This window comes from Bombina bombina, chromosome 2, assembly GCF_027579735.1.
Source record: "Bombina bombina isolate aBomBom1 chromosome 2, aBomBom1.pri, whole genome shotgun sequence".
Taxonomy (NCBI): Eukaryota; Metazoa; Chordata; class Amphibia; order Anura; family Bombinatoridae; genus Bombina; species Bombina bombina.
Window position 1 is genome coordinate 522,666,325 of NC_069500.1, and position 18,316 is coordinate 522,684,640.

An 18,316-nucleotide genomic window follows, 5' to 3' on the forward strand; every position below is an offset into this window, starting at 1 on the left:
CTCACGTAATAAAGTGGTTAATTGCATCAACAGCTCATTATGTATGCTACTTCAACAAGGCAAGGCTTTAGCTCATATGCACTTAGTTCAGTGTTATTACAAACATACTTCTTGCAAAAGAAATTTAAAACAACGTTCCAATATATTTCTATGACCAGTTTTGCATAGTTCTTTTGGTATGCTTTGTTACAGAGTAATACTTTGTATGATCAGGATATGCACATGTATCTAACTACCTGGCAGCAGTGTTTGTAACAATGTTTATATCAGTGTCAGTCTACCTAGGTCCACTCTTCAAAAGATACCAAGAGGACAAATCAAATATAATAGAAGCAAACTGGAAAGCTGTTAAAAATTACATAACGGAATGATCAGCCTTTTAAAGTGAATGTCAACTTCCATGATAAAGTGCCTGGTTAAAAAAAAAAAATAATAATAATAATAATAATATTAAAAACAGGGGCACTTTAATTCATGAAAGTTTACATTGCACCGGATTGTAAAAATACCTTCTTCTACTGAAACGCAGATCCCCCGCCTGCAGGTCCTCTGTACTTCGTCAGCAATAACTAAAGGGCTTCCTCCAATCACTGCTTCCCCTCCCCCCAGGAGTGTCCATCTGGTGAGGCCACGTCGTGATTGGAGGAAGGGAAAGCAAGAAAAAGTGCGCGTGTGTGGGGGAAATCGGCGATCCGGCATTTCAGGAGAAGGTAAGTATTTGTAAAATCCGGTGCAATGTAAACTTTCATGTATGAAAATGCCAGTTTTTAATAGTTTTTTTAAAAAACAGGCACTTTATCGTGAAAGTTGATATTCAATTTCAATATTTAATTTTGGTTTTCCTGTCCCTTGGTATCAAACAGTGTTCTTAAATATGAAGTCAACAAAACTAATTTGGCAATTAACTAAATCCGTAACATAACTGTTCCTTGAAGCCCCATTTATCAAGGGGTCAGAGCGCCGTTGGGCTGCACGTAAAGCATAAGTGAACCTGTACCCGAGATTTAAGAAGCAGTGTTTATTAAAGTGAAGGTAAACTTTGATGAATGAAAGCCCGTTTTTTAAAAATACTATTAAAAACAGGGGCACTTTCATTCATCAAAGTTTAGAAAGCAACCGTTTTAAATAACTTACCTTTGCTTTTTTGACAGCCATAGCAGCTTCCCCCACCCGGAGATCCTCTCTTCACAATCATCAATGACTAATCCTGCTACTTCCAATCACGGCTTTCCCCCAGGGTAGTCATTGCCTGAGGCCATGCTGTGATTGGAGGAAGCTGGATTAGTCATTGATGACGTGTGAAGAGAGGATCTCCATGTGGGGGAAGTTGCTCTGGCTGTGAAAAAAACAAAAGGTAAGTTTGTTAATCAAAACGGCTGCTTTCTAAACTTTGATAAATGAAAATGCCCGTTTTTAATAGTATTTATAAATAAAAAAAAATAAAAAAAACGGGCTTTCATTCATCAAAGTTGACCTTCACTTTAACCCTTTGGCTGCTAAGCCATTTCCCACCTGGGTGCTAATATTTTCTTTAGAATTTTTTTTGTTAATTTTTTTTAACAGACCCCCAAAACTTACACTGTTGGAAAGGTTAGGCAATTACCTTTCCAACCGTGGTTTTTGGGGGTCTGTAGCTGCTTAGATGCCTGAGACACAGGTTTCTAAGCAGCATGCCCCTCCTCCTATACTTAACATTGATAAGTATAAATAAAGTTGCGCGGTGACGTCATCACGTAATTGCGCGTGACGTCACCGCGCGTCACGTGAAGCCACGGCGATGTCTGTCACTCTACAGGCACGATCGCCGGGGTAGCAGCAGTAAGGAGCCCCCAGATCTCCCTCAAGGTGGGAGAGTGCTCATGACGGCTCTGAGCCGTCATTAGCACCAGAGTGAGAAACTCTGTGACGGCTCAGAGCCGTCATTAGCACTCAAAGGGTTAAACCACTTTGCCACCTGTTATGTTATGTATATCTATCCCAGGGAGTTTGACAGCTCTTGCTCACACAAGCAGGGGGCAGCATTGCACATTAGCCGTAGTGTGCAATGGTAAATGCATATGTGAAGCCGGGCTGACAGCGGCAAAGATACACGCCCCTGTCCGCCTTACTCTGTTAAAGAACCACTCAATGCAGTAGAATTTAATTATTAACAAGTGCATAATAAAAAAAGAAAATGATTTAACAGATTTTTTTTCTCCCGTTTTTCAGCCCCCTGTATCATGTGATAGACATCAGCCAATCAGACTAGTATACATATACCCTGTGATCTTGCTCCCTAGGAAGTGTGAATATAAAAAGACTGACATTTATATGACCAGTAAACACAGTAGAGTTGCATAATCAACAAATGCAAGATAAGACATTGCAATAGCACTTAGTCTGAGCTTCAAATGAGTAGATTTTTTTCTGACCATTTCTAAAGTTGTGTCTATTTCCACTTCCCCTGTACCATGTGTCAACTATCAGCCAATCACAAAAGCATATACATTTATTCTGAATTATTGCGCATGCTCAGTAAAAGCTGGTGACTCAAAAAGTTTAAATATAAAAAGATTGTGCACATTTTGTTAATGAAAGTAAAAAAAGTTGTTTAAAATAGCATGTTCTATCTGAATGATGAAAGTTTAATTTTGACTTGAGTGTAGAAGCAAATTGTAAAGTGTCTTAAAACTATCATAAAAGTTTATTTTGCTTGAGAGTCCCTTTAAATCTGTACATTGGCAGAAACTAGTCAGGAAAGGGAATTCTCAACTTTCAGACAGAGCAAGTCAGAATACCAACTCATGGTTGCATTTACCATCGCAACCTTCTAAGTTTTCTTTATAAAGGGGTATAGACCAGGCCGTTTGGGAGAATAGGTAGATAGCCTCACTGTATAGAACCCCGGTTCATTCTATATACATCCCATCGGTTTAGCCATGTCAAGGCTACGGACAAACATATCTCTAGCGCCCTCTCTGCCCTGACAACAATATATAACACAAATTATTAAAACACAACCAAATGTAACAGGTCTGTAATGCAAGAGTGGTCTCTAGAGGTCGCAATTTCTCTTACAAAACATGGGACCTCATAAACCCTTTAATCCTCCGAAAAGTCCCGAGTTCGCCCGAGGTTGACATAAAAAGAGGCGGTACCTTCCGAAACGATGAGCGTCACAGGAAAGAGTAGGAAGAGATTCTCCGACTGTATCCGAGTTTGGAGGCGGAAGTGGCCGAAGTTGACGTCACACAGCGGGTTCGGCCGAGCTCGGTCGTCTTGCGCCCCGCGGCCGGTATTTCTTTCTCGGTCAGTGGGGCACAGCGACTAGCAACATGGCGGAACTTGATGACGTGACTTTGGACGGAAGATCTTTGGACAGTCTACGTGTCACTGACCTGAGGACGGCGCTAGAAGAGCGTGGACTACCGAAAAGCGGTCAGAAGAACGCTCTCTTAAAACGGCTTAAAGGGGTAAGTAAATACCTATGTATTTTCTGTGCCGTGCAGGATAACGGCACTGTATACGGGAGCGCGCACTTCTCAAAACAAGCTCCGCGCGTTCCCATCAGCTCCTCCTCTTCCTTTCAGCATCTTAGTGTAGCGCATGCTCGCATCTGTGCAATCTAGTTGACGCATGCGCTTAAGTTACATCTAGTGCTCTGCGCATGCGTGTGTGATGTACTAGAAACCTATTTTACGCCCATTTCCTGGTTTGGGCCGTTAAAAACATTACCACGTGCGCGTGACCGCTCCCTAAAGTCCAACCCACTTGTTTACAAGGCCGCGCTTACGAAGGCCTTATTGGATTAAATATTATAGTTTTAGGATGCTGACATTATTGTTACTTTGTATAGAGATTCACGCAGTTTGTTTACGTTATTTTAATATGCTTTTTTTTACCACCAACCAAAATTGTTATGTTTAGTTTGTACGGCAGCAGCGCAATGCAGTATTTTGGAAAATGTTTTGTATATACTTCTAAGCGAGATCTATTTCTAGAGTATGGTTCGCAGTGTTCCCAAAATGTAGTCGCTTTTTATATTTTAGTATAGGTAAAATCTTAGTTTAGCGTTCTAAATTATTTTCTCAGCCATATCTCATTATTTTCCTACAAAAATTGGCATGGGGGTTCAGATGATGGGGGTTCACAACGCTGCAATGTTTGTGTCTCCAGGAACAAAAAGGGGAGCCATATTTTGGGTTGTAAAGTCCCTGTTTTCCCCATAGACTTTCCCCAGCTAGCTCTGCTCATCTACAGGATACATTGTATCAAACACTCAGCCTACAGGTTTTTATACAATTGTAACTGTTTACTGTACACAGACACTTAAAGCAGCCCTCTCAGTAACAACTGTACAAACTGCTGAGCAAATAATGTTCACACAGCCTTAAAGGGACATTCCGGTCAAAATTTAATTGCACATAGATTAATTACATCTTTGAATAGAAACATATTTGCAATATACATGTATTGGCAAAAATGCTTCTAGTAAAAGTTATCACTGTTTTAGTGTTAGAATTTTTCTCTGCACGTGCATGTGAAGCATAGCTAGATATTGTCACTGCATCCACGTTTTAAATGCTGCAGCTGCTCGTATCATCAGTGGGGCTTTTACCATGTCAACAATTCACAAATTGAGTCATTACCAGATGGCAAAAGCACCTTAGGCTCTCTGAGCAAGTGCTGTGTTTAAAATGCTGGTGCACGTTGCATACTTAAATACACATTTAAAACAGCTATAGCTTTTTATTAGAAGCATTTTTGCTAATGCATGTATATGACAAAAATGCTTCTATTCAATACCGAAATGCTCCCATGTGGTTTCCAATTTTGGCTGGAATGTCCCTTTAAAGGGCAGGATAGCACCTGGTCACACAGTCTTAAAAGGCAGGATAGCACCTGGTCACAAAGTCTTAAAGGGACAGACAAAAAAACCACACAGCCTAAACTAAGATTTTACCTTAGTATAATTAAAATAGCATTGTGTACACACGTATTGCTTCGCACAAAGTGAAGTGTTTGTGTGCATTAGCGATCTGTTATGTGGTCACTACATAAACTGACCAGGTAGGGAGGTGTATCAAAGCGAGAGGGAAAGCAAAATGTGTGTCTTATGTAGTAGTTAAAAATTGTTTTTTATATAAAAACTTGATGGCAGGTCATGCTTGTGTTATGAATAAATATTGTAATAGCAATGATCATTCTTTGATGGAGACAAGCCACCGCGAACACAATTATATCTTGTATACAGTTTTCCGTTTTTAGAGTGCTGTAAACACTACTGCAAATACACCAATGTATAATGAACAAAAGCCTTTCGTATAATTTTAACCCTCAAAATATAGAAATTATGTAATAATTTTTTTAAAAAGTTTCCAAATTACTTATTTTCTCAAATGTGCTAATTTCTTATGGTTTTCTTTGTTGAAGAGATACCTAGGTAGGTGTCTGGATCACTACATGGCAGGAAATAGTGCTGCCATCTAGTGCTTTTGCAAATGGATAACATTCTTACAAAACTTTGCCATATAGTGCTCAAGAAATGGGCAGGCTCCTAAGCATACGTCTCTGTTTTTCAACAAAAGATCTGCAACGCCTGTATTATTTTCTTTGTTGCCGAGCCGTATGCCAATGCAACAGATTGGATAAGGGATCAGAACGTTGAAGAGAGAAAAATAAAGTTTTGCAGAGGGCGGGTGGGAAGGGGGGTAATAATGATAATAGATCGTAATCATTAAAGGGGCAGTAAACCTACAAAATAATGTTATATAATTCTGCACAAAGTGCAGAATTATATAACATTAGCTTAGCGCCAAGTATATACAACAAAGAGTTACTGAGATTTTTTTACTACGAAGTTGTTTTGCAGAACGCCGCTCCTCCTGGCTCTACTGAGCGGGTCTGTTTTTTCTTAAAGGGACACTGAACCCAAATTTTTTCTTTCGTGATTCAGATAGAACATGCAATTTTAAGCAACTTTCTAATTTACTCCTATTATCAATTTTTCTTCGCTCTCTTGCTATCTTTAGTTGAAAAAGAAGGCATCTAAGCTTTTTTTTTTTGTTTCAGTTCTCTGGACAGCACTTTTTTATTGGTGGATGAATTTAACCACCAATCAGCAAGGACAACCCAGGTTGTTCACCAAAAATGGGCCGGCATCTAAACTTACATTCTTGCATTTCAAATAAAGATACCAAGAGAATGAAGAAAATTTGATAATAGGAGTAAATTAGAAAGTTGGCATCTAAGCTTTTTGTTTGATTCAGTACTCTGGATTTTTTTCTTCATTCTCTTGGTATCTTTATTTAAAATGCAAGAATGTAAGTTTAGATTCCGGCCCATTTTTGGTGAACAACCTGGGTTGTTCTTGCTGATTGGTGGATTAATTTAACCGACCAATAAACAAGTGCTGTCTGTGGTCCTGATCCAAAAAATATCTGATGTCTTCTTTTTGAAATAAAGATAGCAAGAGAACGAAGAAAAATTGATAATGGGAGTAAATTATAAAGTTGCTTAAAATTGCATGCTCTGTCTGAATCACGAAAAGGAAAATTGGATTCAGTGTCCCTTTTAAGCACATCGCGGGCCCGAATCCTCCATTAAAACGAATGTAGTTCGGTCTGGTAGCGGGAGTGAGCTATATTAATTTTAATGGCTCGATCAGGCATGCTGTAACCAGACAGCGTGCCCATGATGCGCTTAAGAAAAAAACAGACCCGCTCAGTAGAGCCAGGAGCGGCGTTCTGCAAAACAACTTCGTAGTAAAAAAAATCTCAGGAACACTTTGTTGCATATACTTGGCGCTAAGCTAATGTTATATAATTCTGCACTTTGTGCAGAATTATATAACATTATTTTGTAGGTTTACTGCCCTTTTAATATAAATTGCAGCATCTATGATAATATAAAATCAATCAATTAAAGTACTATTAAAAAAAAGGAGAGTCAGGATCCACTCGATTTAACTTTACCATCACTTAAATTTTAGATTGTTCAAAAATAAGCATGCACAGATTAATTGCTGTACATTACTTTCCTACGTTGTTTTGTACTCTACTGTTTAAGTTACAAATCCAATTTTATGTCTAAAATTGTGATTTTGTAATATTCTCTAGTAATATATCTGGGCCTTTGTTTATATAGAGATGCGAGCAGTAAAGCACCACACTACAAATGTGTAAATATACTGGGTTCTGTGTGCCATGACATTATCTGGACATTGGGAAAATGGCCCAGGCACGGGTGTTGTCACATACAGGGTTGTTAACACTATACCAGCACCACCTCTGCCTGTGAGACTCTTAAAGGGACACTGAACCCATTTTTTTTTTGTTTCGTGATTCAGATAGAGCATGAGCAACTTTCTAATTTACTCCTATTATCATTTTTTCTTAGTTCTCTTGCTATCTTTATTTGAAAAAGGCATCTAAGCTAAGAAGCCAGCAAAATTTTGGTTCAGACCCTGGGCAGCACGTGTTTATTGGTGGGTGAATTTATCCACCAATCAGCAAGAACAACCCAGCTTTTCAAATAAAGATACCAAGAGAATGAAGAAAAAATCCAGAGTACTGAACCAAACAAAAAGCTTAGATGCCTTCTTTTTCAACTAAAGATAGCAAGAGAGCGAAGAAAAATTGATAATAGGAGTAAATTAGAAAGTTGCTTAAAATTGCATGTTCTATCTGAATCACAAAATACATTTTTTTAGTTCAGTGTCCCTTTAAGGGTTTGCAATGGGTTTATTATGTAAAAGTGTAATGAAGTCTGCCTGTGTTACAATCACCCACTACTTTATACTCAGTCCAGGTCAAATTACCTGCCCCCAGGGGGTAATTACAAAATGCTCAAGCTACATTGCTCATGTTTGCTGACTGGATGGCAGTTATTGGCCCCTGAAAAAGAAGTAAACCCGCTTGGGCCCTTCCATGTGCTCACTGTATACAAAATGATTGCATATATTTTTTCATGACTTTATTACAAACCCATAGACACCAAACATCCCACACCCCAGTTTACGTGGCTGGCATTTCCTTGGTAGGCACTTATCAATGTCCAGGCTTCTTTGTGCTTATTGGATCCCTGCTTTGGTCAGCACATAAAATATGTCCACATGGATACTGAAGATGTTTTCTGGAAAGAGTTATGGGCATAATTCATATTACTAGATATTTTGGCAAAGGGAGTTCTGGTTTCCAGCACAGGGCTGGCTATGTAGGGTTTGTTCAGAGACTGGAGTCACTCCTCACACTTTGAAGGGATCTGAAACCGAAAAAATTACTTTTGCAATTCAGATAGAGCATACATTGTTTAACAACTTTCCAGTTTACTTCAGTTAGCAAATTTGCTTTATTCTTTGGTATTCATTGTTGAAGAAGTATTGTATTACAGGGCTGAACACATTGGGTGAACCAGTGACAAGAGGTATATATGTGCAGCCACCAATCAGTAGCTAGTTCCCAGTCGTGCATTGCGACTCCTGATCCTACCTTGATATTTTTTCAACAAAGGATAACAAGAGAACCAAGCAAATGAGATAATGGCAGTGAATTGGAAAGTTGTTTAAAATTGCATGTTCTATCTGAATCATGAAATAACATTTTGGGTGTCATGTCCCATTAACGCTCAACAATATTTGTAATAAAAAAGTAAATGAAGGGCATCTACAATAATCATTGTAGATGCTTAATATTATATAATCATCCTTTCATTTTCTTATGCATTCCGCTGTTCCTCCGCCCGCAACGCATAGTCTAATTTAGTGTAAAATGCCAACTCACGCTGTAGCCAATCGTAACGCGCCCCCTTTGCTGGAAACCAAAGGGGGTGCGTTACGATTGGCTACAGCATTGATTCATCATTTTACACTGAAATAGACTTAATGCGGGTGGTGGAACGGCTGAATGTATAAGAAAATGAAAGAGTGATTATATACTGTATGTTCAGCATCTACAATGATTTTAATCAATGAAAGTGCCCTTCATTTTACTTTTTTATTACAAATATTGTTGAGCGTATAGCTTAACTTTACGATCACTTTAACCTCTTTAGAAGGTGTATATTTGTGTTAAGATATAGCTCTGAAATATTAGGGTTTTCTACATATTTTACACTTTTAGTAACCATAACTCCCTGGTTCGTGGAATTTGTCATTATACAACACAGATATATCTCTGGTTTTTGAACAATGTTTTGCTTGCAGATAAAAATAAGTGCAATTTTTTATACCTGTTATCTGAGCAGATGTGGAAATATCTTGAGAGCTTGGATGTCTATAATTAAAACAAATACCTTTTTTATATTTGAATGACAATTTTCTGTATGAATATACTCATTGCTTAACATTTTCTAAAAGTTACTGGGAAGGTGATCTCTAACTGCGAGATGTTAGATCTGCAAGATCCTTTCTAGCATTGGTCGTAAACCTTTTATGTGAAAGGCCAGATAGATATATTAGGCTTTGTTTGCTGAGAGGCAAAATTAATGGTATTATATAGGTATTTCCACTGATGTTTGTGATAGACAAATTTCCACTAATATCTGTTAACAAAATGTATATGACAAATAAATGAGCCGCTAGAAAACGTATTTGATTGCAGCATCATTTACAGTTTTTATTTTAGTGAAGAAATTCTGCTCTTTTGATTCAGATTTAAATTTTCTAATTTTAATGACTGTTGCTTTCCTTTGAGTTAGGGATATTGCATTGACGTATTGTAGTGTGGTGAGCTTCAAGGCAGATTGGCGAGAAAGCTACTACATTGGTGTCTGTTGCAACTACTCGGCTCTGCACAAAAAGTAGCTATAGACAATACATAAACAAATGAGAGTGGCTGTGTTCAAATAAAAACATTAAGGACACTGACATTTTAATTTCATATATTTTTTTTACGTTGCATTCATTTTTTATTTTTTTTCTTCAAACATTTAAAAATTTAAAAAAATGATTCTTAGCTCACCAGCCATACAAAACACAGGCCCCCTGGCCCTAGTTTACCTATCCAAAGCAAATCAAAATGGTCTAAATAGCTTAGAAATTCAACTTTTATTGTAAACGATTAAAAAATGTAGTAAAAGTTCAACAGCAGGATTCAGAATAAAATCAAAGAGCCAGCCATCCGTGTCTGACGTGTTTACTTATTCCTGCTTTACATGATTCAAAAAGGAAATTTACATTAAAATCACTATCTCGTTTAATGAGACATACTAGAAATGTCCAGTAATGAAAACAAAAATATAATGTAAACATTGTTTTCTGAAAAAAAGATATCACTTTTTCTGATAACTTTCTTTTTTGTACTTGACTCCTACTGCAAACATGCACACTCAAATTCAATACATACACCAGTATCATCATATTGAACATTAGTAAGTGCACAGTGCTTACATGCTCATACCCAAGTAAAGTTTTTACACAAAATGTAAGATATTTGTCAGAAGCATTTTGCTTAGAAAACGCAGAACAATATAATACTTAATTATTCAAGTGTTATTAATCTTTGTATTTTTTGTGTAATGCTATATTTAGGCGTACATTTTTTGTTTTGTATGCTATATAAAGTGGGTTGCAGGTTGCAGAAAGTGGACTGGTCAAATGCATTCTTAGAGCCTGTTTGAAGTTTTCTCACAGCTTTTAATGTATTTGAGTCTTCTAGTGCAGTGCTTGATACATGTAAATTAAATGTGGATTGTAGAAATATATATATTTTACATTGAAAACTTGTATCTCAAAGGAGAGACAGATGCAGTATAACATAGTAAACAAAATGCAAGTTTTATTTACTTTACTTGTATTTTATCCACTCTAGACTTTGAATTTTGAGATTTATTTGCTCTTGACTTTGTACTTTTTATGTTTGCTTTTATATTGTGAGTATAGCAGTGTATTTAGGAATATGATTTCTAGAAAGTATTATTCTATTTTATTTATAATGTAAAACAGGCCTTTTGGTGTTTGTGTATTTGCTGATATGGTTGTTCCTTGGGCATGATTGACATTTTCTCATGGTGTTCATGGTTACCTCTGCAGGATACTCTCTCTAGCCAACTGTCCCAAGTTTGCGGTTTCAAAATATAAGACTGTTACCTATCTGAAAAAAGAATGTATATAAAACTGCACATATTGTATTTTATACACACAAAATGATGAGCATCTGCACTCTCACATTAGAAGAATGTCATCCACCAGGGTGCAGGTACCAATGTTGTAGATATCAGGACATAGAAATGTATCCAAGGTATTCTAACAAGTGATGTTTCTGGGGCACAATTCCCATCCTCAGACCCATCAGAGTGGTTGCATTACTCTACACATTATGTTGTTTTATTTATTTTGGTTACCATGGTAACTACCCCTTTGGCTCAGTTAAACACAGGGGAGGTCCTTTTTTTGTCCTAGTTGGTCTGAGACAAAAATCCAGTGAGTGCAATTCTTTGCACTTGTAGGTTATCCCAATTTTAAAAAAACCCAAATGCATTATTTTTACAAGAATAATACATTGCTTGGGATAAAAGATGCTGCACTATTTATTTATTCAGTGTTCCTTCTAGTATCTGAATATTACTAAAGAACTAAGGTGGTGCAAGTGGTTGTATCTAAGAGCATATCATTTTTCATTGATCCTTTAATATTCACATTGAATTGTGCATATTTAATTGTATATATCCCAGGACATACTTGACCCAGGACATACTTGAAAACGAGAGAAATCTCAATGTATCCTTCCTGGTAAAATATTTTATAAATAAATATACATAAAGACATAGATCCAAAATTGTATCTGTTTGGCAAGGGGTTAAAATGTTTAAAACTAATACAAAATAAATTGTACCTGTTATATTTATTACACTGTAATCTCTTATTATATTAAATATTTTTGGGTGCATAGGAAGGCAAGAATAACAAATTATGCATGCTGCTGTATCCATATTACCAGGTCAGTGCATCTCTTGTACCCGCAGCTTGAGGTATATAGAGATCGGTGTCCAGTGGTGCTGAATGCTGCCAACAAAATATGTTGTGACTGCTCTGTAGAACACTAGCACACAATTGGGGGCAAGTTCCTGTTACTAGAAGGTTTATATGGTGGATCACCGTGGCTGTGTCTTGGGGGGCTCTAGAAGTCAAAGGGACCGTAAACACCTTGCAATTTTTTTATAAAATGTGTAGTTATGCATTATGAAACAACTTTGCATTATATTTTCATTATTTACTTTTCCCAGTTTCATGTAAATTAGCTCTGAAAATTGAGAAGTTTCTAATTCTCAGAACTTGAAATGCACCTTCTGACTTCTTAAAGGGACAGTATAGTAAAAATGTAACTTACATGATCCAGCTAGGGCACACAACTTTCTATTTCAATTTTATCATCACATTTGCTTTGTTCTTTTGGTATTCTTGGTTGAAAGCTAAACCTATGTAGACGTATATACTAATTTCTAAGCCCTTGAAGCCCGCCTCTTATCTCAATGCATTTGACAGTTTTTCACAGCTAGAGGGGGCGTTAGTTCATGTGGGCCATTTTAGATAACATTGTGCTCACGCCCGTGGAGTTACTTATGAGAGGGTACTGATTGGCTAAAATGCAAGTCTGTCAAAAGAACTGAAATAAGGGGGCAGTCTGCAAAGGCTTAGATACAAATTATTTACAGAAGTAAAAAGTATATTAATATAACCGTGATGGCTATGCAAAGCCTGGAATGCGTAATAAAGGGATTATCTATCTTTCTTTTTAAACAATAAAAATCCTGAAGTAGACTGTCCCTTTAAGGCTAACTCTGCTACATATGCCTCACAAATTTGATATATCAGATAACTGCAAAACAATGCTTTTTTATATTAACTGACTGTAGTTAGCCTAATTGTCTGTGCAATAAAGCCCAGCTCCTCTAAATAAGGAAAATAATAATTGTATATTGGCTCCTAAAACTAACTGCAGTAAAAAGGATGTTAATTTGTTTTAAAACATTAACGCCTAGATTTAGAGTTCTGCGGCCAAAGGGGTGCGTTAGCTACGCGTGCTTTTTTTTCCCACGCACCTTTTAAATACCGCTGGTATTTAGAGTTCACAGAATGGCTGGGTTTTCAGTGCGTTAGGCTCCAAAAAGGGAGCGTAGAGCATAATTTCTCCAACATAGGTGTGTCCGGTCCACGGCGTCATCCTTACTTGTGGGATATTCTCTTCCCCAACAGGAAATGGCAAAGAGCCCAGCAAAGCTGGTCACATGATCCCTCCTAGGCTCCGCCTACCCCAGTCATTCTCTTTGCCGTTGTACAGGCAACATCTCCACGGAGATGGCTTAGAGTTTTTTAGTGTTTAACTGTAGTTTTTATTATTCAATCAAGAGTTTGTTATTTTGAAATAGTGCTGGTATGTACTATTTACTCAGAAACAGAAAAGAGATGAAGATTTCTGTTTGTATGAGGAAAATGATTTTAGCAACCGTCACTAAAATCCATGGCTGTTCCACACAGGACTGTTGAGAGCAATTAACTTCAGTTGGGGGAACAGTGAGCAGTCTCTTGCTGCTTGAGGTATGACACATTCTAACAAGACGATGTAATGCTGGAAGCTGTCATTTTCCCTATGGGATCCGGTAATCCATGTTTATTAAGATCGTAAATAAGGGCTTCACAAGGGCTTATTAAGACTGTAGACTTTTTCTGGGCTAAATCGATTCATTATTAACACATATTTAGCCTTGAGGAATCATTTATTCTGGGTATTTTGATATAATAATATCGGCAGGGCACTGTTTTAGACACCTTATTCTTTAGGGGCTTTCCCAAATCATAGGCAGAGCCTCATTTTCGCGCCGGTGTTGCGCACTTGTTTTTGAGAGGCATGACATGCAGTCGCATGTGAGAGGAGCTCTGATACTTAGAAAAGACTTTCTGAAGGCGTCATTTGGTATCGTATTCCCCTTTGGGCTTGGTTGGGTCTCAGCAAAGCAGATACCAGGGACTGTAAAGGGGTTAAAGTTAAAAACGGCTCCGGTTCCGTTATTTTAAGGGTTAAAGCTTCCAAATTTGGTGTGCAATACTTTTAAGGCTTTAAGACACTGTGGTGAAAATTTGGTGAATTTTGAACAATTCCTTCATGTTTTTTCGCAATTGCAGTAATAAAGTGTGTTCAGTTTAAAATTTAAAGTGACAGTAACGGTTTTATTTTAAAACGTTTTTTGTACTTTGTTTTCAAGTTTATGCCTGTTTAACATGTCTGAACTACCAGATAGACTGTGTTCTGAATGTGGGGAAGCCAGAATTCCTATTCATTTAAATAAATGTGATTTATGTGACAATGACAATGATGCCCAAGATGATTCCTCAAGTGAGGGGAGTAAGCATGGTACTGCATCATTCCCTCCTTCGTCTACACGAGTCTTGCCCACTCAGGAGGCCCCTAGTACATCTAGCGCGCCAATACTCCTTACTATGCAACAATTAACGGCTGTAATGGATAATTCTGTCAAAAACATTTTAGCCAAAATGAACACTTATCAGCGTAAGCGCGACTGCTCTGTTTTAGATACTGAAGAGCATGACGACGCTGATAATAATGGTTCTGAAGGGCCCCTAACCCAGTCTGATGGGGCCAGGGAGGTTTTGTCTGAGGGAGAAATTACTGATTCAGGGAACATTTCTCAACAAGCTGAACCTGATGTGATTACGTTTAAAATTTAAGTTGGAACATCTCCGCATTCTGCTTAAGGAGGTATTATCCACTCTGGATGATTGTGACAAGTTGGTCATCCCAGAGAAACTATGTAAAATGGACAAGTTCCTAGAGGTCCCGGGGCTCCCAGAAGCTTTTCCTATACCCAAGCGGGTGGCGGACATTGTTAATAAAGAATGGGAAAGGCCCGGTATTCCTTTCGTCCCTCCCCCCATATTTAAAAAATTGTTTCCTATGGTCGACCCCAGAAAGGACTTATGGCAGACAGTCCCCAAGGTCGAGGGAGCGGTTTCCACTTTAAACAAACGCACCACTATACCCATAGAGGATAGTTGTGCTTTCAAAGATCCTATGGATAAAAAATTAGAAGGTTTACTTAAAAAGATGTTTGTTCAGCAGGGTTACCTTCTACAACCAATTTCATGCATTGTCCCTGTAGCTACAGCCGCATGTTTCTGGTTCGATGAGCTGATAAAGGCGGTCGATAGTGATTCTCCTCCTTATGAGGAGATTATGGACAGAATCAATGCTCTCAAATTGGCTAATTCTTTCACCCTAGACGCCACTTTGCAATTGGCTAGGTTAGCGGCTAAGAATTCTGGGTTTGCTATTGTGGCGCGCAGAGCGCTTTGGTTGAAATCTTGGTCAGCTGATGCGTCTTCCAAGAACAAGCTACTTAACATTCCTTTCAAGGGGAAAACGCTGTTTGGCCCTGACTTGAAAGAGATTATCTCTGATATCACTGGGGGTAAGGGCCACGCCCTTCCTCAGGATCGGCCTTTCAAGGCAAAAAATAAACCTAATTTTCGTCCCTTTCGTAGAAATGGACCAGCCCAAAGTGCTACGTCCTCTAAGCAAGAGGGTAATACTTCTCAAGCCAAGCCAGCTTGGAGACCAATGCAAGGCTGGAACAAGGGAAAGCAGGCCAAGAAATCTGCCACTGCTACCAAGACAGCATGAAATGTTGGCCCCCGATCCGGGACCGGATCTGGTGGGGGCAGACTCTCTCTCTTCGCTCAGGCTTGGGCAAGAGATGTTCTGGATCCTTGGGCGCTAGAAATAGTCTCCCAAGGTTATCTTCTGGAATTCAAGGGGCTTCCCCCAAGGGGGAGGTTCCACAGGTCTCAGTTGTCTTCAGACCACATAAAAAGACAGGCATTCTTACATTGTGTAGAAGACCTGTTAAAAATGGGAGTGATTCATCCTGTTCCATTAAGAGAACAAGGGATGGGGTTCTACTCCAATCTGTTCATAGTTCCCAAAAAAGAGGGAACGTTCAGACCAATCTTAGATCTCAAGATCTTAAACAAGTTTCTCAAGGTTCCATCGTTCAAGATGGAAACCATTCGAACTATTCTTCCTTCCATCCAGGAAGGTCAATTCATGACCACAGTGGATTTAAAGGATGCGTATCTACATATTCCTATCCACAAGGAACATCATCGGTTCCTAAGGTTCGCATTCCTGGACAAGCATTACCAGTTCGTGGCGCTTCCTTCGGATTAGCCACTGCTCCAAGGATTTTCACAAAGGTACTAGGGTCCCTTCTAGCTGTGCTAAGACCAAGGGGCATTGCTGTAGTACCTTACTTGGACGACATTCTGATTCAAGCGTCGTCCCTTCCTCAAGCAAAGGCTCACACGGACATTGTCCTGGCCTTTCTCAGATCTCACGATGGAAAGTGAACGTGGAAAAGAGTTCTCTATCTCCGTCAACAAGGGTTCCCTTCTTGGGAACAATAATAGACTCCTTAGAAATGAGGATTTTTCTGACAGAGGCCAGAAAAACAAAACTTCTAGACTCTTGTCGGATACTTCATTCCGTTCCTCTTCCTTCCATAGCGCAGTGCATGGAAGTGTATCGGTTTGATGGTAGCGGCAATGGACATAGTTCCTTTTGCGCGCATTCATCTAAGACCATTACAACTGTGCATGCTCAGTCAGTGGAATGGGGACTATACAGACTTGTCTCCGAAGATACAAGTAAATCAGAGGACCAGAGACTCACTCCGTTGGTGGCTGTCCCTGGACAACCTGTCACAAGGGATGACATTCCGCAGACCGGAGTGGGTCATCGTCACGACCGACGCCAGTCTGATGGGCTGGGGCGCGGTCTGGGGATCCCTGAAAGCTCAGGGTCTTTGGTCTCGGGAAGAATCTCTTCTACCGATAAATATTCTGGAACTGAGAGCGATATTCAATGCTCTCAAGGCTTGCCTCAGCTAGCGAGGGCCAAGTTCATACGGTTTTCAATCAGACAACATGACAACTGTTGCGTACATCAACCATCAGGGGGGGAACAAGGAGTTCCCTAGCGATGGAAGAAGTGACCAAAATCATTATAATGGGCGGAGTCTCACTCCTGCCACCTGTCTGCTATCCACATCCCAGGAGTGGAAAATTGGGAAGCGGATTTTCTGAGTCGTCAGACATTGCATCCGGGGGAGTGGGAACTCCATCCGGAAATCTTTGCCCAAGTCACTCAGCTGTGGGGGCATTCCAGACATGGATCTGATGGCCTCTCGTCAGAACTTCAAAGTTCCTTGCTACGGGTCCAGATCCAGGGATCCCAAGGCGGCTCTAGTGGATGCACTAGTAGCACCTTGGACCTTCAAACTAGCTTATGTGTTCCCGCCGTTTCCTCTCATCCCCAGGCTGGTAGCCAGGATCAATCAGGAGAGGGCGTCGGTGATCTTGATAGCTCCTGCGTGGCCACGCAGGAGCTGGTATGCAGATCTGTGAATATGTCATCGGCTCCACCTTGGAAGCTACCTTTGAGACGAGACCTTCTTGTTCAGGGTCCGTTCGAACATCCGAATCTGGTTTCAACTCCAGCTGACTGCTTGGAGATTGAACGCTTGATCTTATCGAAGCGAGGGTTCTCAGATTCTGTTATCGATACTCTTGTTCAGGCCAGAAAGCCTGTAACTAGAAAGATTTACCACAAAATTTGGATAAAATATATCTGTTGGTGTGAATCTAAAGGATTCCCTTGGGACAAGGTTAAGATTCCTAAGATTCTATCCTTCCTTCAAGAAGGATTGGAAAAAGGATTATCTGCTAGTTCCCTGAAGGGACAGATTTCTGCCTTGTCTGTGTTACTTCACAAAAAGCTGGCAGCTGTGCCAGATGTTCAAGCCTTTGTTCGGCTCTGGTTAGAATTAAGCCTGTTTACAAACCTTTGACTCCTCCTTGGAGTCTCAACTTAGTTCTTTCAGTTCTTCAGGGGGGTTCCGTTTGAACCCTTACATTCCGTTGATATTAAGTTATTATCTTGGAAAGTTTTGTTTTTAGTTGCAATTTCTTCTGCTAGAAGAGTTTCAGAATTATCTGCTCTGCAGTGTTCTCCTCCTTATCTGGTGTTCCATGCAGATAAGGTGGTTTTACGTACTAAACCTGGTTTTCTTCCAAAAGTTGTTTCTAACAAAAACATTAACCAGGAGATTATCGTACCTTCTCTGTGTCCGAAACCAGTTTCAAAGAAGGAACGTTTGTTGCACAATTTGGATGTTGTTCGCGCTCTAAAATTCTATTTAGATGCTACAAAGGATTTTAGACAAACATCTTCCTTGTTTGTTGTTTATTCCGGTAAAAGGAGAGGTCAAAAAGCAACTTCTACCTCTCTCTCTTTTTGGATTAAAAGCATCATCAGATTGGCTTACG

The 18,316-nt window shown here is 39.2% G+C and overlaps 2 protein-coding genes across 9 annotated transcripts in view; one reads left to right on the forward strand and one right to left on the reverse strand.

Annotated features, from left to right (window-relative positions):
* The window catches only part of C2H14orf119 (chromosome 2 C14orf119 homolog), a 40,837-nt gene extending 37,241 nt beyond the window's left edge, over positions 1–3,596 (reverse strand). For 2 of the 3 annotated variants that reach the window (XM_053702297.1, XM_053702298.1), the window contains exon 1: positions 3,465–3,596. The gene's annotated coding sequence lies outside the window, so the exon portion shown is untranslated. Of the gene's footprint in view, positions 1–3,137; positions 3,269–3,464 lie in introns of those variants that run through there. The other variant, XM_053702299.1, reaches the window with a different exon arrangement.
* ACIN1 (apoptotic chromatin condensation inducer 1) overlaps positions 3,315–18,316 on the forward strand; it is a 448,130-nt gene continuing 433,128 nt past the window's right edge. For 5 of the 6 annotated variants that reach the window (XR_008400654.1, XR_008400652.1, XR_008400653.1 and 2 more), the window contains exon 1: positions 3,315–3,452. Coding sequence is in view for 2 of the 6 variants with exons in the window: in XM_053702293.1 (XP_053558268.1) it covers positions 3,315–3,452 (138 nt within the window). In the remaining 4 variants the exon portion in view is untranslated. The remainder of the gene's footprint in view (positions 3,453–18,316) is intronic. The other variant, XM_053702296.1, reaches the window with a different exon arrangement.